General features: G+C 51.4%; 1 protein-coding gene across 2 annotated transcripts in view; it reads right to left on the bottom strand.

The window, feature by feature from the left end:
• The window catches only part of TMEM255B (transmembrane protein 255B), a 54,242-nt gene that overhangs the window by 8,297 nt on the left and 19,521 nt on the right, over nt 1–26,424 (bottom strand). Inside the window, exons 4-9 of one of the 2 annotated variants that reach the window (XM_054565897.1) lie at nt 20,480–20,569; nt 15,308–15,388; nt 12,504–12,589; nt 10,824–10,983; nt 6,975–7,118; nt 2,919–3,395 (exon numbers count right to left, since the gene is read on the bottom strand). In XM_054565897.1, coding sequence (XP_054421872.1) covers nt 3,228–3,395; nt 6,975–7,118; nt 10,824–10,983; nt 12,504–12,589; nt 15,308–15,388; nt 20,480–20,569 — 729 coding nt within the window. In that variant the 3' untranslated portion in view covers nt 2,919–3,227. Of the gene's footprint in view, nt 1–2,918; nt 3,396–6,974; nt 7,119–10,823; nt 10,984–12,503; nt 12,590–15,307; nt 15,389–20,479; nt 20,570–26,424 lie in introns of those variants that run through there. The other variant, XM_054565898.1, reaches the window with a different exon arrangement.

Here is a 26,424-nt window from a genome sequence, read left to right as displayed (position 1 = left end):
AACTTTAAGAAGGGCAAAGTTGGAGGACTGATGCTACCTGACTTCAAGACTTATTATAAAGCTACAGTAATCAATGCAGCCTGGTATTGCCAAAAGAACAAATAGATCAATGGAGCAGAAAAGAAGTTCAGAAGTGGACACACATAAATACAGTCAAATGATCTTTGATGAAGGCGCAAAGGTAATACAATGGAGCAAAAACAGTCTTTTCAACAAATTGTGCTGGCACAACTGGACATCTATCCATGCACAAAAAAACGAGTCTAGACACAGACCTTACACTCTTCACAAAAATGAACTCAAAATGGATCACAGACCTACATGTAAAAAACCCCAAAAAACTCCTAGAAGATAACACAGAAGAAAATTAGATGACCTTGGATGTGGCCATGGCTTTTTAGATACAATATCACAGGCATGATCCATGCAAGAAAGAACTGATGACCTGGACTTGATTAAAGTTAAAACTTTGTGCTCTGCAAAAAGCACTGTCATCAGCAGCCTTCTTGACACCTCCCACCCCACCAGACTCCAGCCCAGGTACCCTGAGCACCTACTGCCATCTGCACTCAGGAATGAGGCAGGGTAAACTCAGCAGAAGACCCACCGCAGGGTGGTGCCCATCATAGCTGCGGATCCAGGTCCTGTGGAGCCTCAAGACTCCGGCAGAGCCAGGTCAAGGTCCGTGGCAGCAGGCAAAGGCTTTGGCAGAGTGCCTCCCCGGCTACGCTGGGGAATGGAGTGGGGGGTGGGGAGCACACTGCAGGCTGGGTGTGGCCAGTGCCACGTTCCTGGGCGGAGAAGCTATCCCTGGGCCTGGGGAACCAGGTGTGAGCGCATGCAGTGTGCAAGGAGTGGGGGAAGTGCCCTGGGGACTGGGAAACAGGTACGGGCACAGGCAGCATGCAGGGGGTGGGGGAGGTGCTCTGGGAGCCACCCCCAGACTGGAAGTTGAATTGTTCACATTCTTTGTGGCTAGGGCAAGGGATAAAGACATTTTTGTGGGCAAGAGCAAAATTGTTGGCCTTGGAGCTTAATATTTTTTATCAGTCTTGGCTCTAGGCTAGGTTAAAAGATTTTGCAGGACAGACAGAAGTGGGTTTGGGCAACGCTGGTGTGAACAGTCTGGGGAAACACTGACGCCACTGCATGTCTCTGACCCTGGGTCATGTGTGGAGGATGAAGGGTTCTCTGGCACCCGGCTGTCCCCTGGGGTTGGTGGCCCGGGTCCAGTTGGCACTGGCTTGCTGCCAGGTCTGCAACTCAGTTTCTCTGCTGTTAGCACCCGGGCAGGCAGCATGGACCCTGATGAAGCTCAAGCCCCGCCCACAGGGGGGTGGCCCTCCGGAACCCCCGCCTCCCGTCCCTGCTGTAGACCCAGCAGGTGCTCTTGATTTATGCAGCCACCTTTCTCCCTGTTCAGATGCTCATGGAATAGGAAACCCCCAAACGGGTTCAGCGTCTTGGATTACAAAGACCTCCAGACTCAGTTGAACAGTTCGGTTCTTAAACTCCAGGCAGAGGAGTGTTGCTCTTTGAGGTACTTGCTGTGTGACCCCACACACGTCAGCCACAGGGGCAGCAGGGCGGCTCTGCCAGCTAAGTGTCATTACTAACAAGCAGTCCGGTGTATCAGACCCCTGGTCAGATGGCCTGTTTCCAAGCTCTGACACCGTGTGAGTCTGACTTCACGTGGCCACATTTCCTACTCTCCATAGTCTCAACTAATAAAAGAAATTTTCCTCTTAACAGCAAAGCTCCTTCTTTTCCCAGAGGGTGGACACCTCCTGTCTCTGCAAAGAGGAAGTGGGGTCCCCATCCCCGTCCTGCGGAGGCCAGGGCTACGCTGGGCCACTATCAGGTTAGGCTCTCCTGGAAAACACTAGGGTGTGTGGGTCTGAATTTGACAAAATAGCGCTCATGCTCACTAAGGACGGCTCACCAGACCAGCGACCAGGCCTTTCGCTCCCTGGTCTGTCATCAGTCACCTTTCCAAGGTCAATCAGCCAGATGCCAGGGCCTGACTCACCCTGTGTTTGCCATATGCCATGTGTGTCGTTTCCTGGTTTGAATGTGTGTGTTTGCCCTCTTTAGAGGAGGTCTCCTGCATGCTGAGAAAATTAAACATGAGATATTTCTATGTGGGCTGAGAGTATTTTGTGTGTCGGACAGCATTGCATTCTCAGCCAGCAGGGGGGAGCAGGAGACCACGTCTTCTTAAAACGCTCCTTTCCCTCCCCTTCCTCCTCTCCCCCTCTCCCTCCCTCATTGCTTTTCCCCAATGGTCCAGGGCTGTCATTTAGAGACTCTGGCCTGTCACTCAGCCAGGATTTTTGATCATTTCCAAGGTTGTGCCCACCTACTGCCTCAGGTGGGTCTGCAGCAAGTGGGTACACATTGGGCCTTTGGTCTATAGCTGCTGATCTGTAACAGGCAGAGCTGCACCCCAGGCTCTGGCTGAAGGGCCTCAGACGCTGCCCACCCTAGTGGGGCAGACATACAGGGTGCCCTGCAGAGCAGACCTGTAGCCCTCAGAACACTCCATGGACGACAGTTGGAAGCCCAGAAGCCTTAAACATAGGAAACACGCAGCCTCAGGGATCAAAACTCTCTCCAGGTGCGATGGCAGATTTGTAAACGACACACACAGACCATGGTCAACGCACAGGCCTTAGAAACAACGTTTTATATTTGAGCCAGAGCATCTTTTCATTCAAGCTAGTAAATGTCAGGAGAACACAGCACTGGAGTGGAGACCCTGCCCCTTCTTGGGGACCCATAAAAATATATAAACATTCAACACATTTCCTTTAAAAATGATTCTCACAATGGATACCCCAGGTCATATGCCCTTTGCAAAATAGTAATAATAGTAATAATAACAACTAACTAATTAGGAGGAAATGAAAATCTGTAGGGAAATAAAACTTGGTTTTATGTAAGTGGTGAAAGCTAGACATTTGAGCTCTGTTTGGTGTCTGATTTACACGCTGGGCAAGGCGACCAAGCAGAGGTGTCCCCAGGCCCGGGTCCCCTGGGGCTCCATCCTCACCACTAGCCCTGGCCTCTCCCTGCCTGGATGTGCCTAGGAAGGGGCGGAGGGCGCAGACTTCAGAATCCTCTCCTGATGTCTCTAGGAGGTTGGCCGCAGAAGCAGGCTTTGAAGAGGCTGCTTTGTTTTTTAACAAATCAGAAAAGAAGTTATTTTGCAATCTACCCCGTCTGTGTCATGGTGCGTAGGGGGGAGGCTTCTCCCCAGGGAGGAAAGGGGCTGGAGCATAGAGAGGTGGGGCGTTGGGCGGGAGCCCGAAGCTGGAGCTGGACTGGGATGGAGGCTGCGTGTCCTCAGACAGAGAGAGGTCAGTGGAGGGCGAGGCTGGGAAGCTGCTGGACGGCTGCAATTGAACAGAAAAGGCTTCCTCAGTCAGCGGAGAAGGCCGGCCACACATGCAGTCCACGCGGAGTATCCCTCAAAGAGCCCACCCAGGCCCAGGCCGGGGCTCCCCCTGCCCAGCCCAGGGTCACCTGCCTAACTACGGCTCTTCTAGTGGGAACACTCCCTGACCACAGTGTGTTCTCAGGGAGGCCAGAGGGAGGGCCCGATGCTGCCCAGCTGCGGCCTCCTTTGCACAAGCCCTGCTCCTGCAGCCGCCTGTGGAAACACCCATCTGTGGAATTCCTCAGGCTCCCCAGCCCTCCTGCCTGCTGTGTGAGTCTTGACTTTCCGGATGTGGATGTAGGGGGGCCTTTACCAGACTGGCACCAGGACACACAGAAGTGCAAACATGTCCAAGAAGAAGGCCTCCCAAGCTCATTTGGGGACTGCTGGGTTTACTTGGTACTTTCAGGAAAAAACCAAGAACTCAGTATTTGTTACCCAGTGGGACTGTTAATTTTATGCGTCATTTTGGCCAGGCCTCGGCGCCCAGATGTTTGGTCAGACACCAGTCTGCATGTTGCTGTGAAGGTACTTGGTAGGTGGGATTAACATTAAAATTAGTAGACTTTGAGTAAAGCAGATCACTCTGGGCAATGTCAGTGAGCCTCGTCAGATCAGCTGAAGGCCTTAAGAGAACAAGACCGAGGTTTCTGGGGAAGAGGGGATTTTCCCAGCAGACTGACCTTGGACTCAGAAACTGCAAGATCCATTCTTTCCTGGGTCTCTTGCCCGGCAGGTTTTAGACACCTTTGCTCTACTCCTATCTCTCTACTTCTCTATGTGCATATCTAATCTGTATCTATGTTTGTGTCTCTGTATTGTGTGCATTCTTTCTGTTGCTTCTGTTTCTCTCAAGAACCCTGACATAGACTCAAGTAAAAGTGATTATGAGGAGAAAAATGTTTTTCCAGGTTTTCTCCACCTGCCAACAAACCTCTTAAATTTTTTTTTAAGTTCTAAGAGTTGAGAATGCCTACCTAAAATCAATATTTAAATAAATAAAGCAAACAATCCCTTCTGTGAAATAACACAGCGTGAGTGTTTGAGGGCTCTGGTCTCCTGGTGGTGCTGTGTAAACTTTGCTCTCTGCCCGCACGGTGCCATGGGCCCCAAAGAGACCGGCCTGCCTGCCTCGCCTCCTCCTGGAGACCTGCCTACGGAGGAGGCCTGGTAGCCCCAGGACCTCAGCATTCTGAAGGAAGGATTTTCTCACAAGCTGTACCTGAAGCCAAGAATGTCACCTTCCTCAAAGTCAACAGTTGCCTGGGCTTTCAGGATCTGACAGCCCAGGGCCTGTGCCCAGCTTTGTTTCTTTCTCTCAAACTCACACCTCTTCTGAGGGACGACAGGAACCAAGCAAACCTCAAGAGAGCATTTTCTCAGATCTGCTGGCAGCTCCCAGATTCTACCATGTAAGTGTCCACTCAATTCTTCATTAGAATTGAGCACATGAGCAAACCGCAGCATAAACCACTCCAGACCACAGAATAAACCACCAAGAACCAGGGGGAAAAAAACAGAAAGAACCATGAAATAAACCACCCCAAATCACAGAGTAAACTGCCAGAAGCCATGGAGTAAACCACCACAAACCACAGAATAAACCACCCTGAACCATGGAGTAAAACGCCAGAAACTATAAACTATCCTGACAGACAGGGCTGCCCCAGGGAAAGGCTCTGCCTGCACAGGAACCCCCACCAGGGGAGGGGACAAAAAAAATCCCTTAATTACAGGGCATGAGCTCAATCTCTGCTTCTGTCCTTGTTCACCAAAACTCATCGACGCCAACCCCTTCCCTGATGTTCCTGACCAGGCAACTGCTAAGGAACAAAGAAGGTGGGTTCTCTTCAAAAATTTTTCTGTTGGCCAACTGCTCAAAACAGTCTCCCGACAGCTGTCTCACTTCCTGCTACTATGTGACTTTGCTGCCGATAACTTCAGCAGGACATTTAAGTGTTCCCCTTCCTTCTCTGTTGGTCAGCAAAAACAGAAGCATCAATTCTGTTGTTTTTCTCCTAAGGAAACACAAGAACCTCATTGATTTGTCCTCTCCTCAAAATTTGATTATTGACGAAGATGTAATTATACTCCTCCATGTGCTGGCAATAATAGCTGATTAGGCCATGGGGAGGGGAGCCCAGGCCTCCCCCGGGAGGGTAAAGAGGGGGTATCTGCTGTTTGTGAAGAGCCAGCGGCCCCCGAAGGACGGAATATGACACTGGAATAAAGTAGATCCATTCACCAGCACCGTGTTCAGGGGATGGAAGACTATCCACCCACATCCTGCACTCCTATAAAGAGAGCGTCTCTGGGGGGCACACGTCATACCCGCAAGAGAGCAGGACGCCTGCGCAGCACCTGGAAGTCAGGCTCCCGGCTTATCAAGAGCCCCGGCTGCTGCGTGCCTACAAGGACCATTTTACCTGGCGCTGGTTTCCTCAATCAACAGATGAAGGTGTTGACTGCATAACAAATGATCAGGGTCTGAGCTCCCCAACGCCTATTTACCCACAGCCGCCCCTCCCGCCAAAGCACAAGAACCCAAGTCTTCATACGTTTGAATATTGTAAACCGCAAAATAGGCAAAAGAAAATGTGCTAAGTCCCTCTGGTTGCCCCACCCCAAAATGGAAGCCTAAATAAGTTGTTCTCATCTTTGTCCCCCTGAAGACACTGGGCAACATATGGTACATTTTTGGTTGTCTCAACAGAGGGGGCACTAGAGGCTAGGGACACTGCTCAACATCTTACAGCGCACAGGGCAGCTCCACCCCCAGAGCCACCTGGCCCCAACGTCAACAGGGCCCTGGCTGAGGGCCCCTGGTCTGGACTCCATAAGGTGACAGATTGTCAGGGTCTATTTCAAGCAGATACTTCCTAGAATATAAAGAAGTATAAAGAAGGAAACGCTGAAACCACAAATGGAAGTGGTAGGAAAAAGCCAAAGCCGCTCTACAAATAAGGTTTCGCCGCCACCAAGTGTTCCTGTTCCCACAACAACCCCAAGGCCAACGGCATTATTTTAGGGTGAGTCTATGAAGTCACCGTTTTTGTGGGTACTGTTCAGTTGGATCTTAGCAAATTCACATGACTCCACTTAAATAACTTTGCTATGTTGACGAGACCCAGGCACATGATGTTATGTCCCTAGTTGCTCTGGCCGGGAAATTGCAGTGAACTTTTGTGGGACCAGGTTGTGGATTAGAAAATGTTAGAGCCCCGAAAGACACCAGTTAGCGGGTCACCAGGGCCACACGGAGCAAAGGATGTCCAAAAGGCCAAACGGGGCTGTGGAACATCTGTCTGAGGGGGATGCGTGTGGCTTTACCCGCCACCTCACCCTTCAGGTCGTCCCCAGCCCCCTTTCCAGTCCACGCACGCTGAGCCACCACATTACCTGCCTCAGGACAGGGAAGCCCTAGGTTTTCCCTCAACCCAAGCCCCTGTCCAAGTCCCGTCTGACCAGCACTGTCCTGCGTGGCCGCTGCCCGTGAGATGAGCACACCTGTTCAGGCAGGCGATGCTCGGCCTACCTGGAGAGGCAGAGGATACGACGAGCAGGTGGAGAGGGCCGCGGGCGCCGGGCAGAAGCCCGAGTAGGCCAGGATCTGCTGGGCAGGGTTGTAGAGGATCTGAGGTGGAGCAGACGGTCCATAGGCCATCTGGGACAGAGGGACCTGCCACAGAGAACGGAGACATGTCAGCCAGTCCCCCCCAGAACCGGGGCAGCTTTAGCCTCGAGCAGCCCTCCAGGGAGCCCCATCCTCAAGTCATGCAAAAAAGTGAGGTCCTGTCAAATCGGACTGGGGGAGATGCCACAAGTTCTCGGATCAATAGCTCTAGAATCAGAACAAAAAACACCAAAAAAGCAGGGCTTATTTGTGTTTTTATTTATTATTTATTTGTCCCCAAGGACCCACCAAAATTTCAGGTTAGGTCCAGGCTCTCCTTAGTGGTTTTTGGAAAAGCAAGAAAACCACTGGCCCCTCCTCTGCAGGTGCATGCAGTGTTACGGGCACCTCTCGGCATGGCCTCGGCCGCAGCGTGGGGACTGACTTCACAGACACTCTCAGGCAGGTCACACGCGGGTCTTGCTTCCCACTTGTGCCACCCCAGGTGACCACAGCCCAGGGGTTTCTGGAGAAATGCAAATATTCCCAAGGCATCCCAAATTCCTCAGAGCTCATGCTTTGTTAGCTCTCTGGGAGGCTCCCATTCTCAGAAGGAGAACAGGACATGGGCCCTGATTCTTAGCTGTCCGCCTGCCCCCCAGAGAAGATGGGCCATAGGACAGACTCCTCCCCAGAAGGAAGCCAGCCACTCTCGTGGGGTGCTCAGAGGGTTCACACACCAGACATGTGCCCCTCCCTAAGAGGACAGAACCTGGGTCCCATCTGACACCCATGGGGTAGGCGCTGCCATGTCGGAGAGGGGCTGGGACAGCAGAGGTAGATTATCTGAAAATTCATCACCACCCCCTGAAGGTCCTGAGGAGTCGGGGTGGGGAGAGAAGGGAAGGCTCGAACTTGGAGCCAGGCCCCAGAACTTCAGGGCGGGGCTAATCAGACAGGAAGGAGGTGGGCTAAGAGGAGATAGCCGGGGAGATGAGAACCCACCCAGGGCTGCCTGTTCCCAGCTCCCCACATGGGGGCTGAGGAGGGGCCTTGGGGTCAGGGCAGGGGCAGCCACTTTGCTAACTCACCTCTCGCCTCCTGCCCTCCCCCGCCCAGGACTGCTCTCTGCACATCCTGTGCTCAGACCTCCCCTCCACCAGCCCCCAGGAAGGCAGGCATCCCCCTAGAAGGAGAATGGATTACGCAATAAGCGTTAATTCTTTTTCCTGCCAGGCCCAGCACCATGAGGTCTTCCAGTGGGAGCTCGGCACAAATGGATTGCGCACCATGGCATTTAATTGATGTAATGAGAACTAGGTAACACTGAGGAGTGAACAGGGCAGCTCAAAAACAGGGAGAGAGAAGGAATGGAAAACTCAGGGCAAAGCTTGCATGCCTGGCCACCTCAATGCCATAGTCATGAACAGGCACTGCTGAGTGCCAACTGTATGCACTAGGCTGACCTAAGAGCTGTCCGGGCCCAGCAGGAGCTGGGCCCCACAGAGGGCTGGGGTGAGGGGGGTTGACGAAGGTCAAGGTGGATGGATGACTTCGTGGGCCAAAGAGGAACCCTCCTGGCCTTGCTCAGCATTTGTGTCATTTGGGGTGCAGAAAGGATAGGGGGCTCTCCCATGAGGGAGCTAAACATTTTGGCATGGGCAGCTTCATTCTAGAGAAGTGACAGCTACTCTATCTGCAGGCGGCACTGGGAGGCCCGGCCCAACTTTGGCCCTGGTTCCCTGCATCTGCCTGGTCTTGCCCTGACCACTCATCTGCCTTTTTGACCCCAGAGTCCCACGTGTAGGTGACCTTGAGGCCAACAGGACTCTCCACCTGCATTTCCCAATGCGCCTGAGGCTCAGTGCAGACCCCTCACCAGACTGGATTTAAATGACTGTGCACGTAAGTGTTGTCATGTGACCAAGGCATCAGCCTCAGGAGACCCTCTGCAGACCCCAGTGACTCCTCACACTGGGCAAAGGAAGTGACTCTGGCACCCAGCTTGGGACAAGCCTTTGGTGACCTACATATGAAGCCCTCATGTGCTGAGAGGGCACACACAGCTTTGGGCTGGTTAATGAAGGGCCTTTGTTCCTTAAAATAATTTTAAATTATAAAATCCATTAAACTTATAAGAGTATCTACTCAGTAGGTATAATATGTTAAGGAATCACTCTTTTGCTTTGGGTTTGAGAAAGAAAATGGTCCAGAGCAGAGTTTAGACACAACGCTGTGGTCTGCTGGGACCGGGGGCCCTTCTGGGCATCGCTGCATTCCTGACAGAACACGCCAGCAGTTTTACTATAAACTCTAGTGAACACAAGAGCCCGTCCTGGGAAAGCAGCGGGCTGACCACCGTCCCAGCAACTTTCACCCAGGCTTGCAGGGTCAGCCAAACTCTAACCAGACACACTAGGTATCCAATTTCCGTCTAACCTTGCTCTTCTAGAAAACCTGCCAAGAGAGAACCCTCTGAACTAGCTGCAGTAGAAAGATCCCCGACCCGAGGGTTTCACAGAAGGCTCCTGCGGGACCCTCTGCAGACACCAGCTACCCTGGGAGGGCTGCAGTACCCAATGGAGACTGCCGAAGGCGTGGCAACCGGCGACTTTTGTCCTTGGAGGAGGGTTGCCTTTTGTGAGTTTAAAGATATTTTGTGCCCCAAGTCAGAGCTTGGAGAGGCCGTCTACACCCTCTGGGGTGGCAGACAGGAGAAGGGCTTGGTTCTGAGGATACCAGGATGTCCCACACTATCTCAGGATTTTTCTAGGGAAACAAATCCTTCAGGAAAGTCGCAGCTCTCAGGAGGGCTCCAGGCTAAGCTCCTAAAATTGGTTAAAGACCAAAGTCTCCAGAACAGCCAAATAGCAAGAGATCACGCAGGAAGAGCTTTAGCTGTGGAAGCAGGTTTGGGTTTGGCCTACCGGGACTGGTCTGCATGCGTGTTTGCACTGGTCTTAGAGTTAAAATTGGGTAATGGGCGGGTGGTTCCTCATCCCTGAACTGTTAGGTGCATGCCTTGGTGTTCGCAACTGGTGACACTGGGGGACTGTCCCTTCGCCTGTGACACCTCTATGGATGAAGGGAGAGTTGTTGCAGTGAGTGCTATTTGTGAAAGACGGGAGAATTTCTAGTATGAAACAAAGGAGATTCCACAGGGACGGTGCCCTGCTCAGCCCCATGCGTGAGCTGTTTTCCTGTGAGAAGAGAACCCTGTTGAGGACACTGCCCCGGGGCGGGGCTCAGCTAGAGCCGCCTTCACAGCGAGGCCCCTGCAGTCACTGCCCCTCCCTGGAGCTCTGACACTTGCGGCCCAAACTGGAAAGCGCCCGTTCTCCATAGTTCCTGCATCAGAATCACCTCGGAGTTTGGGAGAACACAGCCCCCAGCACCCCACCCCCTAGATCTACTAAATCAGAGCTCCAGTGAGTCCATGGGCAGGTGGAATGAGAGGGGGTGGAGACAGACACATCCAAGTGTCAAGTTCAGGTTCTTCTTTGCTGTAGCTGAACCTCCGTGTCCTGAACGGGATGCTGTAGCATTAACCTCAGAGAGCAGAGGCGAGTGCTGGGATAGACTCTGCTTCCAGACACAACTGTGAAGGCCTGCTGTCATTAAAGCGTACGGCAGGTGGTTTTCATGAGCCTCAGTTTCCCCATTTATGACGGGGGAATACGAGGCCACCTTACACGCCTCCAAGAACACGGCCCAAAGCCCTGGTCCGCCTGGAGGGCTGCTGCCGCCCAGCCCCGGGGAGGCCCTACTCACCATGTCCTTGAAGGCCCCCAGGACAGCTGCTGTGACGATGCCCAGGAACAGGCCCAGGACATTCAGCACGGTTGAGGCCCAGAGCAGCCGGTAGAGGTGGAGCACATCCTGACAGCCGCTCACGCCCACGAACTCGTAGTAGGTCGGAGAGTATTCAGTGCTGCACGTGGGGAGAAGACAACAGTGTCACCTCCGCCTGCGAGGAAAGGACCTTGCCTCGTGACTGAGCAGGGCTGGGAGAACACAGTGTGGAGGCCAGGTAAGCTGAATCCTGTCAAGTCGTGCATCTTTGTTCTCGCAGGCCCCGAGGGCCCCAATGATGGTCCCTGAGGCTGAGGCAGTAAGTCTGTCCCCAAGGAATCTGGGGATCCCTCTGGGGAAGGAGCCAGGGCTCTGAGCAGAGAGCGTGGCACCGGCACTGTGCCCACTCCCCAAACACTGGCCCAGCACAGAGCGACAGGGCCCCCACTGAGTCAGCCTTCGGCAGGCAGGGCGTAAGGGCCGGCCGCTGAGTTCCCCGGCCCGGCCACGCTGGTGGAGGGGTTTGTCCTGGCCTCACAGCACAGGCCTGAGATGTCCTGTCCAGGCAGCGGCTCTGGACTGCAGCCTCACGGCTGTGGGCCTCTTCTTGGGAAATGGGGTGCCGTTTAAAACCCTGGACTTTTCAACAGTTCAGGGGAGGAGTCACCCAGAAGCAAACATTAAACTTCCCACTGGCTCTAATGTAAGCCAGTGGGAAGTTTAACATTAATAGCATTCAAACTCTTAACACAAAAGTAAAAGACAATGGGGGAGGGTTCCAGTTCCGGCTTGGAACGTGCACTTGGTTCTAACAATAAGTAAAAAGCCAATTCAGACTGAAAAATCAGTAACTCCTATTGGATCAAAAGAGGGGAGGATGCGGAACAAACTGCTGCGCCCCAGATTGGATAGACAGACAGGTGGATACAGGGAGCCCAGCTTGGGAGCAGAGGCTCAGCAGCGGAAACGCTAACGCTGTGGGAACCCAGGGGCCAGCGTAGAAAACTGACCTGTGATGGACGACCCACTGTGAATATGTTTGAGCGTTAAACCTGCAGGGGGACCCCGTCATGGGGCCGCTACAACCTTATGAGATTCACCTTCAGGAGTTCAGCCAGTTTCCCACAGTAAACAGTGGAGAAAAATGCCCTCAGGCTCCCAGCAGAGGGAGGGGAAGGGAGGATTCTGAAATAACGGGAGTGTTCGGGAGTAGGAGTATTCGGTCTTCTTAAGGAGGCCTGTCCTCAGGGGAAACTGCTAACTGGAGCCTAACTGGCTGGTGTCTTATCAAGGGAAGTACCCAGCTCCGGCCTCGTTTAGCCACCTGTCCCAGCTAAAGGGAGAGAAAAAAACTGAGAAATGCTGGGGAGGTTCTCAGTCCAGAGGCACAGGCTCACTGACAGAGACAGAACCGTGGGGCTCACAGAACGCGTCCCCTCCCCGTACCTCTCAACATCACTGAGCCTCGGTTCTCTCATCTGTGAAATGGGACTAACGCCCATCCCTCACCTACGTGTCTAAGACTAAAGGAGGTGATGTAGGTAGGTGCCGTGTCCAAGGACAGGGGAGATTGAGGAGGGGGGAGGAGGGAGGGATGGGAGGAGGGGCCACCAGAGGCGATGGGGTGCTCTGCCCTGCCCCGCTCCCTGCTGGACTCACCTATGGCAGTTGTAGAGGTCACAGCAATAGCAGGTGTTGCTCCTCACCTTCAGCTGGCACTTGCCATTCAGGGAGTGACAGGTAACCTGGAAGCAGAGAAACCTTATCAGGTCTCAGGGACCTGTCCCCCACGTGTCTGCTCTTCCCACCCCACAGTGGGCAGGGCTGCACTCTGGTCAGTCAGGCAGCTCTCCCTCCTGAGCCCACATTTCCTGCCCTTGCCCTCCCTCCCCCTATTCCAGGTGCTGCGGGGTTGGGGGTGCGGCGGGACCCTGCCCTGCAGGAGGAGCTAGGGGACCAGGCTCCGTCATGCCAGGAGGTCCAGGTGGACGACACTGATGGACAAGGAGAGGGAGAGGGTTCTGGGCACTGTGCTTCCGGGCAGAGATGCCTGCAGGTGGGGATCCCTCCAGGCAGGGGACCTTCTCCAGGGGGGGCCCTTCCTGACGACACAGAGAACAGCGCTCAGTGGCCTGGGCTGAAGGAGCCAGCCTCTGCAGAGCCCCCAGCCCAGGCAGAGGCCTTCCTCCAGGCTGCAAATGTTTGGAGGACATTTGATGTTTTTTTTAAAAAGCAAGATTAGGGCCAAAACACATGCCTTCCTCCTTCCCCCTGTGCTATTTGATATGGGGGCCTGAGCCGTGCTACTCACATTTAGGGGGTGAGCAGGGCAGAGAGCAAACTGACTTCAGAAAAAAACAGTGACATCCGAGGAGGAGGAGCTTTCGAGGGAGGAGCGTGCACTGGGAGAGGGGCAGAGGTTCAAGCAAGCCCTCAGAGCCTCTCTGCAGGAGCGGGGGCCGCCTCTGAGCGGCGCGGACCCAGGCACACCATGCCCTAGAGATCCTCAGAGCCGCCCCGGGGACCCAGTGGGTCAGGAAGCTCAAGCAACCCACAGGACACATGGCCTTCCTTTCAAAGCTCTGTCGTTAATTTCTGGGAATCACCCGCACTGGCAACGGGGCGGGGCACGCTGGAGCTCTTGGGAAAGGTAGTAGCAAGATTAATCTGGACATGGTATGGGAAACAGTCCGGGCAGGGTGGAGACCAGGGGCAGGCCAGGGACCCAGGACGGTAGCCCCAGTGCGCCTCAGACCCAGAATGAGATGCTGGGGCCGGGAAGCGTGACAGGAGAAACTGGAGGACTGGCACGACAGCAGTCATGCGCAGGCACAAGGAGCAAGGACAACGCGTGGCGCCGAGCCCAGCAACCAGCCCGTGGGAAGATCAGAGCCCCAGGACGGGGAGCTGGAGAGCAAAGGCCTGACCCTAACCCAAGGTGTCCCCTGAGGGAGGTGTCACCTTCCTAGGAAGTGTGGAGAGCAACAGCAGAGGACAGTGGCTTAGGGCAAGGTCAGCCACTAGTGGCCTGGAGCCAAGCCTGGTCCACTGTCTTGGAGGGGACATTCTGCGTAACCACATTCATCTGTGTATGCGTCGTCCCTGGCTGCTCTGGCACTGGAGAGACAGAGCTGAGTGGCTGGCACAGAGAATGTCTAGCTTGCAAATCCTAAAATATTACTGACTTTTTACGGAGAAAGTTGCTGGCCCTTGGTTGGAACTGCGTGGGTGGCTTCTTCCCCATTATCTCAGGGGGATTTTAAATACCTAAGCCCATTAAAACCTCCTCCCTAGGACAGGATGCAGCACCAGGATCTGCTCAAGCTCCTGGGCTGATTCCTATGAGCAGTGGGCTTGAGAAGCCCTGATGGAGCGATGGAGATGGGGCTTGTCGTCAGAAGGTGAAAACCCGGGTCAGGAGGGGACCTTGTTTGTCTATGATCCCAGAAGCAGAGTGAAACAGTTGACCTTGAGCTGACTGAGCACATTGCGATGAGGATGGAAGGAAGGAAAGAGCAGCACGAGGGCCTTTGGAGGGTGGGGTGCACGTGGCGGCTTGGAGAGCCGGTGCCCCTCTGAGCAGGACAGGTCCCCAAGGCTCCCTCTGGCCAGGAGAAAGGCCACGAGTGCCAGGATGGGCCTTTGGAGAAGAAACGTGCCTCCTGCCTGGGGGAGGAGCGACAGGGAGCCCCAGGCACACAGCAGAGGCCTGGCCTCAAAGCCACTCTGTGCCTCGCGCCGCAGTGCGCAGAGGCCCCTCCTCCTCCCCATGGTTCGTGGGGCGCCCCAACAGCCACGCAGGACATTAACCGTGGCGTTTGCTCTCCAACATCCTCCTGGCTGCTCCCATCTATTTCTGGCTACTCTGTCCTCCCTCCTCTCTGGCATTCATAAATAGTTTGAGGGGCCGTATTTAGTTAAACCCACAAATCTACGCAGAGCTGGAGTGGAGCAGCCAGACAAAAGGAGCTACGTGCCTGCCTGGGATGGTCTGAGGGAAGATGGCATGTCATGGTGCACTTTGTTACTCTTGGCATTTCACGCAGTTAGAAATAGAAATGAAATCACCCTGCATATGCCCTAGGCCTGGGGACAGTCAGTGAGTTTCTTAGCCAATGTAAGTGAGGTATACTAGCTTTTTATTGCAGTGATTGAGTCAATAAAAAATGCTCATCGGATAAACCACAACAAACTGGACCAGTGAATTCTAGGACTGTTGTGTGTCAAAAAAGACAAGTCAGCAGCTGTGATTCCAAAATAAATACAACACATTGAAACGTTAACGCTAGCTCAACACAAAGTGTGAGCCATAAATGTCTCACGACAGCACAGAGGGGAGACATGACAGGGACGACTGTACGAATTGAAACATTCAGATTATGACTAGGGACGCAGCAAGTGCGGTGGGATACATGGGTGAGCAGAGTGAAGCCAGAAGAAACATCACCAGTGCTCTTGCTTACCTCCGTCTGGTAGACATCATGCAAGTAACCCACCCCACTGGAGTAAAACCGGCATCTTCCCGTGGTGAGGGGTCTTGTTTCCTAGAGTCAGACACAAATGGAGTGGTGCAGTTTCGTGTCTAAATCAGGAGTGGTCAGAGGCAATTTCAGACCTGTCTGCCAGTGTCAGGCCTCCCTAAAGGGGAGATGCCGAAGCCAACTACAGCTTGCCAGACGGAGAACCCAAAGGAGGAAATACCACAACTCATTCCAGAGCAGCCCGGCTCCTGCATCCAGGAGGCAGATGGGTAGAATGCCCAGGAGAGCAAGTAGCCTGTCCCTACAGGCTGGCTGATGCATCTTCTCTCATGGGTCAACACAGGGCAGCTGAAGGGAGGTAGCTGCATCACTGTTTGAGGTGAACTCCTACAACTCTCAACTCCCCCTGGCTCCTATCTCTTTCCCTGAAAGCAAAATATATATTTCCACTAGGAAGGGAGCAAGATGAATTTCAGACTAATTCACTCATCCAGACCATCATCCATCCACCCACCCAACCATCTATCTAGTTAATCATTCAATTATCTATGCATCCATCCCTCTATCCATCTATCCCTCCCCCTCCCTCCCTTCTTCGTTCCCTCCCTCCATCTAACCATCCTCCATGTATCTATCCACCCATCCTTTTATCCCTCCATCTAGCCACTCCTTATCAATCCTTCCAATCATCCCCATCCATTCATAGTCCCCATGTACCCATCCACCCTCCAACCACTCAAGTACACATCCATCTATGGCCCTGTGCAACTATTCATCAAAGAGTCTCTCTTCAACATTCATGGAGCAGCCACAGAGTCAAATTATGAGGGCATAGTTCCTGCTGTCAGGAAGCACAATTACAACGTGCTTATAATCTCTATGGTCGAGAACAGCTAAGTCTACACAGAAGCTGTAAAACACCATAAAACTATACAACCCCTTATAAACTGAGTTAGAATCCCAACAACTATATTTAGTTTTACTACTTATTATGTTAGTCATATTTCTCAAAGCATTCCTACTTCTGACCTAAGAAAAGAATATGAAAAACTACCAATGACACTGGGGAGAGATAAGGACAGTCACGCATTTGTTCATCCAGGCAGCAGCTACGGACATACTGGTTTTATTACTACATGCCAGGCCCATTCTGGACAACACAGCAATGGTGGGGCGTGGGGGAGATGGAGCTGAGTCTCTGTCCTCATAGAGTCTATGTTCCTGAAGGGAGGCAGACACCAGAGCACAGGAAATGTCTGCGGAACATAGAAGACAGTGGGAAGTGAAACAGGCGGCTGAGTGAGGCTGGAGTACTGGGTGCGTCTATGGATCAGGGTCCGTTCCGCCCCATGCAGACCCTCTGCTGGCTGCCCCCTGCCCGATTCCACCCCTCTCTTCACTCCCTGGGTGTCATTCCAATAAGGCTTTTTTATCAGTGGCTCTGGCTTAGTGTCTGTTCCTCAGGGAATCAGGCCGGTACCAGCACAATCCATGTGACTGCATCAACATGCAGGTGACAAGCTTCAGGTTCTGATGACTGGACTCTGTGAGCAGTTGTTCTTCTTCATGCCTGTCATCATGTGGAAATGGCTTTTCAGACAGGACATTGATGCCTTGCTGAAAGAGTCCATATTCACCGGTCACTCAAAAGTCACCCTCATGCCTTTTTGGCCTGAAAGTCCTGCCCAGCTCATGGGCTGACTGCCCAGGACTGAGAGAGCACATTTTACCATTAGCTCTGCCTCAGTCAGCTCAGGCTGTCATAACAAATACCACAGATGGGATGGCTTAAACAACAGACATTTTTCCTCACAGTTCTAGAGGCTGGAAGTCAGGGTGCCAGTGTGTTTGGGTTCTGGTGAGGACCTTTTCCTGGCCTGTAGGCAGCTGCCTTCTTGCTGTGCCCTCACACGGTGAAGAAAGAGCTGTGGTCTCTCATTACAAGGGCACTAATCCCATCATGGGGCCCCACCCTCATGACCTCACCTAACCCTAATCACTTCCCAAAAGCCTGACCTCCAAACACTATCACACAGGGCTTAGGGCTTCCACAGATACCTTCTGTGAGGAAATAAGGGCACAAATATTTAGTCCAGAACAGCTTTAATAAAACATAATCAACTACCAGCTGAGCATCACATTAAATCAGTGATGAAAACTTGGTTTAAAACTTGGACTTTTTAGTGAATTCTTTTCCTAACACAGAAGCTCCAGTGGTTCTGTCCAACCTTTACTATTCAATCAGGATGAAATAATCCTTATTAGTTTACATTAAATAAAACTGCAACCTATTTTAGTCCCAGCTTAATGTTTTTAATGTAAACTTAGTTTTTACACAAACTTAGTTTTCAAATTTATGTTGAAATTGAAAATTGTGTTTTGGGGGGAGAACCGTAACCTTATCTGGGCCTGGAGAAAGCCCAGAGCTGGTGTCCTTGCAGCTGAGCAAAACGGACATCAGGGGTTCAGGAAGGCCGTTTCGCACAGTTGTATTTCTTAACCATCACACATAAATTAATACTAAGACAACACATTAACCATCAGATTGCAAGTCGTTAAAGCTCAGTGAAAACCTCATGTGTCTCCTGCAGGGGTTGGCCAACTGCCTGATTTTATAAATCAGGTGCACACAGCCACCTTCATTTGTCCACATATTGTTGGTGGCTGCTGTTGTGCTTTGACAGCAGAGCTGAGTAGCCATGGCAGAGGCTACGTGGCCGCAACCCTAATGTGTTAACTCTCTGACCCTTTCCAGGGAAGCCAGCTGCCCCTGGCCCCTGCATTCTTGGCACACAGGCAGGACCTCAGTAAGTGGCTGTGAGGTGAGTAAAGGAACTTGGAACTGCCCAGGAGACAAGAGGACGCTTCGTCCCCAATGTTGGTGCTATGCCCTTAGTCACTGAAGATGCCCCAAAATAGCCACTAAAACACTCTGAGGTGACCACAAAGTTGTTCCGCTAGAGAAGAGCCACCCTGAGCTGGAACAGAAGGCCCAGCCAAGGACTATAAACTCCTTTATTTCCCATTTCTCCTGCAGGGAACTGTGAACCCATGTGTCCGCAGTCCGGGAGATCTGACCCAATGCCTGACTGGGTGGGAAGAGATAGGTGGACTAATTTCTGAGAGGTCTCCCGCCAGCGATGACCTTCTGATTCCCGTGGGTCACAGTGCACTTCACGAGGTGTGAACTTGGAACCAGGGAGCCTGGAATTACATCTCGTGGTATTTATACTTGCCTGCCACAGGGAATCGCTTCAAAGAATCCTACCCACCCACGAAACAAGGTAGGGCTGAGGCACAGCATGCGTCCTTGTTTACTCCTGCAGTGCTGGATGGAGGCAAGCCCTCCGCCTGGGAAACCATTGGTTTTGAAGGAAATTTCTCTCAGACATAAGCTGAGGGAGAGATGAGGTCTAGGAAAAGCTGACGCACACAGCAGCAGGGCTGGGACCCCCACCTCCAGCTGCTGGAGCCCCAGTGAGCCCCCCATCAAGAGAAAACGCCTGTCTCAGGAAGGCAAGGCCAGTTTTTCCTTCAAAACCAGGGTTCTTGAAACCACTTGCCTGACTCTCATTTTGAAAATTCTCATAAGAAATTATATCAACCTGTTGTTCTCCATTTCCACTGACAGAGAGGGATGAGTTTGTGTGGCATCCGCAAACACATGGTCAGAGTGGTCACGGGTGCTGTTGTTACTAACCGGCCCCTCGTGGCCACACCAGGGCTTCACATGGGCTGCCTTGTGTACCCTCTCAGGGTCCCTGTGATAAGAGGAAGCCTCCTCAGCAGGGAAACCAGCTGACTCCAGGTCAGGCAGCATCACTCATATGCCCTGTCTGTGGATCTACCGGTCCATCCGCCCACCGTGCACCCAGATACACATCTGTCTCCGAGGCGCTACGCCCACAACAGCGTTCTGAGGACAGACATGTGATTTCCTCCTTAGAAGACCTTGGAATTATCAACCTCCAGCTGGCATGATTTGAGTACCAGGGTGCTTGCTCTTTGAGGATGGTGCCGAGGCATGTCCATCTTCGCATCCCCAGCTTGGGTGAGGCCCTTGATCAATATTTGCTGACTGAGTGACTTTTGAGCAAATGCAAGTATGACAGTCCAACACCAAAGCGACCTGCCGACATCAGTGACTTAGGCACGGGGTGGGAAACCAGGTTAGATCAAAGGGTATGCTTTCTGTTCTAACCAAGCAGAGGGCCAGAACTATGACGGCAAATATTGGCCAGGGACTTGTAGTTCAATTATCTTTCCAAAAATAAAAAATGAGAAGCAATAGTCTGGGACAAAGTATGCACAATTTCCTAAAAAGTGCTATCAATATCAATAGTCGTTCAATAAACAATGAATAACCTAGAAGGACAATCGTGGTGCAAGTCCTGGTCTTGGTTGGGGGTGTTAGGCCTCCACCTCTTCCAGGTGGCCCTCTAGCCTGCAGGTCCGGGCCCTCTCCATGATCCCTGCAGGGACCCAGCTGACTCCACAGGGTCTGGGCTCCCCTGGAAGGTTCTGCTGCATTTTTCTGTCTCACTCACACAACTGGCAGCACAGTGGGCTTGATTACACCAGCACCACCGCAGACATGTGAGTAATGCATTGCCCTAGGGCCTTGCCACGGCTACAAAGTTACTAGGTGATAGGAATTTTTCAGCTCTCTTATGAGACCATCACATATGCAATCAGTCATGGACTGAAACATCATTGAGTGGCATGTGACTAACTTTTGATAGAATCTTCCATCTCAGGCTTCTACACCATTAGATAAACCTAGAAGGGTTTAACAGGCTATGGCGGCAAGCTAGACAATTCTGTCATAATCTTTTAAGAGAAACAGATTTGAATTATAAAATCTGGGATGTCATGAGTCAGTGGATTTCAGGATGTATTTTGTCTTGTTAAATTTAAAGAAAGATCTGAGGAAAGTTACCTGGGAAGCTGAAGAATATGATTCTAACTGATGTGATGATGTGGGTGTGTGTGCGCAGGAAATTAAGAAAAGCGAGACCAGGAAAGACATCCATTGACAAACACAATGAGAAGAGAAACAGTGAAGGCCTCTGTGCTCTGGGAAATTTCTTTTGTATGTAGAGCTCTGAAACCCAAGAAAGCAATTGAGAACAAAATTAAAAAGATGGAACTCACTATGTGCCGAGCGGCAAACACACCGTCGACGATGGCACAGCAGAAGGCGGCCACCACACCGAAGCTGATGAACACAATGGCTGCCACCAACTGGAAGCAGAAGACAACAGGAGGGTTTCCAAGGTTAAACAAAAACCTTTTCTCAAATACACACCAGTTCAAGTCCCACCCTGATGATAGCTGGGCCTTTTGCAGAATTCTCACTTCTTCACCTCTAACTTCTGTCCTCAGTGACTTAGAGCCTAAAACAGACGCTGGGCCTGATTTCACGTGTGCAAGACTCATTCTTGTTGATCTTATTTCACAAAATAAATAAACTGCTTTGTGGCTGGGAGACAGTTTGCAGTTCCCTGCCTCTCTGCATGATCTTCACGAAATCATCAGGGATTTTTTAACCATGACTACAATGGGCATGGAAATGGTTTACGACCTCTTGCTACAAAGACCCTAAATTGTTCTATATGTAAAATGGGGGTTTATGTATGAGGAGGGTAGATTTCTGGAACAGTCAAGAACCCACACTTTTAGATAGGACACGTTTAGGGTCTCTGCGCTTCAGAGTCTGAGCAGAGAAGGCTACCTTGTCCCATACAGGGGATTTGCCAGTTTGATACCCTCCTCCAACAGTCTGACACCATCTCCTTTAATCCCAAACTTCCTATTATTAATCTTTTGTTTTACCAATCTAATGGACAAACAAACAAACAAAAAGAGGCTCATTGTTATTTCCGTTTGCATTTTCCCATTAATAGTGAGGTTGAGGATCTTTTCTTACGGTTGCTGACCATTTCTTTAAATTTTTTCCTGTGAAATAATTTCAAGCTCACCAAAACAAATAGCAAAAATAGTACAAAGAATGCCTGTGTGTCCTCCCTTCAACTCCAGCACTTTCAAAACCACCGCAGCGCCCTTTCTCTTCATAACTCCTCTCTCCACCGGCGAGAGCCCCGCTCTCAGGATCCCGCACGGTATGAAAAGCGAGCTCCTAATCAGAGTACAATATTTGCATGCAGTTCTTTTTTGTCTTCAGCCTCAGAGAATATGGTCGAAACCTGTTTTCCACGTGACTTAGGTTGGTCCTTTCCCTGCAGTTGAGTTACTCATTAATAATGTAGTCAGGCTCACAGGTCACTGTATTCCATATGGTTCTCTCCCTCTCCCTCTTCCATCCTTGGAAATATTGATTATTTATTTGTTTAACAAAATATAAGGAGTTGGTACGGAGCATTGCCTGGTTTGACACCCAAGAACTTTGAGTTCAGTTTTGCTGTGAAACTCGCTCAGGCTACTCAAGAGGGCGGATGCTGAGCCTTGAGGCGCCGCCCGTGCTGCTGTTCCAGGGTGAGAGGCTGCAGGCTGCTTCCCGGCCGGCCTTGGAGCAACCCCTCCCGTCACACCCCCACCCCACTCCAGCCCCCACGGGCGGCTTCCAGATGAAAACAGTTGCCTGATGTTGCAAATCAGAGCTGTTGCTGAGTCCTTTGCCCGGATCTCTGAACCAGTCACCTTTTTGTTCCTTAGTTTCCCCACCTGGAAAAGGAGGTGCTGGGTTATGACTTATCAATACATTGAATAAATGCCTCTGGATACCTGAGCCAGTCTAGGTGCTATGGGTGCAGATATGACAAAATTGACAGATGTCCTTGGCCTTTCCTCACAGCAGATGACATTTTATGATGAATTTACTAAAAGAGAACATGGGGACTCCCTGAGGGGATCTGTACCTGTATAAGCCTTGATCTGTAAAACAAGAAAGAATTTCCTTTTGCACTTTCTACAATGCTGTGGCAGTTTTAACACCAACTGTTGTGCACAACTGCCCTGGGTCCATTGACTCAATAACGATTCAGTAGCTGTTCTGTCTGTTGGACAGAAGCAGAGTGGGGTGTGGTTCCTGCCATGAAGAACCGATGCGCCAGGGCAGTAACTGCTGAAAAAGGTGTAAACCAAGAGCTCTGGGTGTGCACGTAAAGGGAGGACCCGGCTCACCCTGAGGACGAGGGAAGGCCTTGAGCTATCCCTGGAAAAATGAGCCAAATTTCCTCCAGAAGCCATGCCAGCCAGGAGCTGCTAACATTGGAAGTTCACCCATGTTAAGGAAATAAGGCCAAAGGCAAAAATGCTTCCTTTATCTCAATGAGGAAAGGAAAATCCATATGGCTTCTTCCCCTATGAAATCACTGCATATAAATAAAATGATTATGATGTAAAGAGTTATGTAAAAATCATTTGAGGGATTATACCTAACTGAACTCTCTTACATTTGTATTGCTGTTATTAAAAAAATGCATTACAACATATATAAAAGATTCAAAAGGCAGTTTTCAGATTTCCCAGTAGGGGGATGAGGGGGGGAAAAAAAACAACACAAAAAACCTGTATCTAATGTGGCTGCTGTGTCCTCCCAGCCTCCTCCTTTGACCTTTCTGCCATTCCCGGAGGGATGCTTTTTGTCCTCACTTAGCTCACACCCTTCAAAGATGAAATACTAATGCCCACGTTCATGCTCTTCTTTCACACTGGCCTTGAATCCCAAGGCCACGTCGGCTCATTTTAGCATCAGCTGCCAAGGATGCTTCTGTGATTAATTGCAAGGCCCCTCAACCCAGCGTAGCCACACAGGAAAGACACGGCACTCTGTTCCCTCTGTTCTTGATGGGCAGAATCAGCAGCCAGAGAGGGCAAATGAGGAGAGACTCAAAGATGAACAAAATCACTTTGGCGTTCCCCAGTTCCTTTAGCACCGGGGGTACCTGAGAAACTTCAGAAGTGGCGCTGCAAGTGACACACGGACGCCCCGTTAGTTCTCCCACCACAAGTGGGCAACCAGAGCTGTTCAGGACCTGCTGCCCCATGAGCTTGCGTTACGATGAACCAACCCGATGACGCCTCAAAGCATGCCACACTGCACATCCTGGCCAGGCAGCCGGCTCTGGCCCAGCTGTCCCTGGTCACAGCTGGGACAGCCAAGAGACCCTTACACCATACCTGCACCTGATTTCATCCAGAACGTCAAAGAAAACACAAAATTCCCAAGGGATCCTTTAACATTGCAGGACTCCCCTCAACTGTCTAGGTTTACAAACATGTCTGATTTGGTCTTACGTAAACTGTCCCCACCGTTTCAATGTCCTCGTTGACTTCCAGCTGGTTCTGCCTGGTTGCCCTTCCTCCTACTGCCCCTGCAAAAGTAAAATACCTTGCTAGCAAGGCCACTCACATGGTAAATGCCTGCTCATACTTGTGATAAAGTCAGTGCTAGCAAGATCACACACACAATAAATTCAGTGCTGGGATGATCACATGCGCGATATTGCCCAAGAACTTCTCTGCTATATAAACCCCAGGGTCCAGGTGATAATGTTGGGAAAGATGTTGGAAATTCTCTCCTCTAACTCCCCAGGCTGGAAATGGAAAAGTTGCCAGAATCAGCAACAGGAGGCCTGACTCTTAGGAAAGACCCGAGTTGGGTTTCCTGTCACACCTACTTCTCTCTTTTCCAGGTATTACTAACTCTCCTTCAAGGTAGGAATGAGTTTGACAATACAAAGCCAGAAGAATGCACACAGCAGAAACCTGATCGGTTCTCTAAGAATACCAACCAAATCACTTTCCGTAGTATGTGAGGACTGCCAGAACCTATAGATTTTGCAAATAGATACTGTCTATTACTCTAGCAACTCTAAAGGGCACTCTCAATTGAGGTTGCGAATATAGGTGATTGCACTATTTTGGGGTCTCTTGTCTTGGGAGAAGGGCAACCAGATTATACAGTAGAAGAAAGGTCACCCTCAAATCTCTGCTGGGCTCACAGATTTGCATTTCAACAGGGAAAATAGATTAAAAAACCAAATACCAAATAGATAGATAAGGTTGTGGTGATAAGAGAAGACAGGAAGAAAACAGGGTAAGATGAGAGCCTGTCACTGGGAAGGTTGTCACTTGAGGTGGTCAGGACTCTGTGTGTCCCTCATCCCCATGAATCCCCTTCTTCTTCTTTTCTAAACCAGCCCCCTGAGACTTTCTGCTGTGCCTGCTGGTGTGGTCACTGGTAAAACCCAATAAACCCTCAGTCCTCTTGTAACATCTCCCCCGAGCTGTGATTGGGGTCCTTTGGCTCCACTCCAGACTCTGGGCCCTGGGACAGGCCAGACTCTGCCTTGACACGTATGACCACCCAGACCCTTCTCTCCTCTCCTCTCACACCTCAGACTTTTAAATCCATGTCCCTGACTCAGTATCCTGGCGGCTGTCATTCACTAACCTCCAGACCATTCCCTCTTCCCTGGCTCACAGTTGCCCTGGCCAGGGTGACTGCAGCCATGATTCTGGGTGACTCTGAGGTCCAGAGTGACCCTGCCACTGCCCTGGCTCTCAGTCACCGGCCCATGTTCCCCGTCTTCCTCAGCAGGCAGCCCCTCAGTGCTGGCCGCACGCCCTGCGTCATCTTACCTCGTCCTCAGCACTGCCACGCGGGCACCGACCCTCCTCCCACCCTGGCCCTTCATTCTAGTCCCGCCACCCAGTCACCCTCTTCCAACCGTGTGCACATGTCCCAGCTTACAGACCCTGGTCAGTCATTATCCCTGTGAATACCCACAACCCCTTGTTCCTCACTCAAGTTCTTATATTCACCTGCCGAAACCCAAACTGAGTTCAATACAGCTCTCCAACTTCTCCAGACCTGAACAGGTGAACATGGAGACCTGTCCTCACTCAATTAAGGACACAGACAGCCCTACCCGCTCCTCCCACCAGCCCCGCACATCCTTCCGCCCAGTGGCAGGTGACTCTATGTGCTCGGTTCCCTGGGAAAGCAAAAGCCATCAGAAGAGAACTTGTACAAGATCTGACCACACCTTCCAGCCCCGTGCTGGCCCGACACCCTGTGCCCCGTTAGCAGGAGCAAAGGGCTGCGCACCTACCCGGGCCAGCGGCTCCACACCTCTCACGCTGCTCCAACACTGCACCACCTGTCCCGCCCTCTCCCCCGCAGCCTCCTGTCTCGGCCCTCTACTAGACTTTCCTGTCGGCACAGACGTGCCAGAATCCCTCCTTTCTTAAACCACAAAACCATTTTCTTAATGTCCACTCCCCTTGAAGCTCCTCCTCCTCCATCTTTATTCTTCTTTAAACTCCTTCAGAGGGTTGTTGATATTGCTGTGTGCACACTCGCCTTCTCTCTGCCACGACCTTGTCAAGGTTAGCAATCTCCTGCACAGCGTAAATCTGCGGTCAAGCTTCAGACCTCGCCTGACATAATCTATCAGCAGCACTTCACAGGGCTGGTCATGCTCCTATGGAAACGCTTTCTTCACCGTTTCCAGGATAACAATCATATTTACTTAACAAATGGTTATGTGGCTACTGTTCTAAAACTTTACAAATATTAGCTCATTACCATTTCTTTCTCCTGTTTTCCTCTTATCCTCTGTTTATTCTAGCTGATGAGGTGCTACTCCAGCCAAGCAACTCAGGAGTGTCTCAGAGCTCATTTCATACCATCTTCACCCCTGCACTCTCTCCTCCGCCTTCACCCCTGCACTCTCTCCTCCGCCTTCACCCCTGCACTCTCTCCTCCGCCTTCACCCCTGCACTCTCTCCTCCGCCTTCACCCCTGCACTCTCTCCTCCGCCTTCACTCCTGCACTCTCTCCTCCGTCTTCACCCCTGCACTCTCTCCTCCGTCTTCACCCCTGCACTCTGTCTCCTCCCTCTACACGCTGCACTTTTTCTCCTGTATCTGCACTCCATCCTTTGTATGTTCATCTTCGTTTTTACCTTTCCTCTTCTCAGCCACAGTGGACAAAGCTAGAAATCAACAGATGGAAAAATGGAAAATCCACGAATATGTGAAAATTAAACATACACCAATGGGCCAAAGAAGAAATCACAAGGGATATTTAAAAACAGTTTGAGATGAATAAAAATGAAAACAAAAACAGC

Source organism: Pteronotus mesoamericanus, unplaced genomic scaffold (genome assembly GCF_021234165.1).
Source record: "Pteronotus mesoamericanus isolate MK-2021 breed Mesoamerican mustached bat unplaced genomic scaffold, CSHL_Meso_final contig_169, whole genome shotgun sequence".
Taxonomy (NCBI): domain Eukaryota; kingdom Metazoa; phylum Chordata; class Mammalia; order Chiroptera; family Mormoopidae; genus Pteronotus; species Pteronotus mesoamericanus.
Note: the sequence above shows the minus strand (reverse complement) of the source record. Positions and strands in the feature narration are given on the sequence as shown.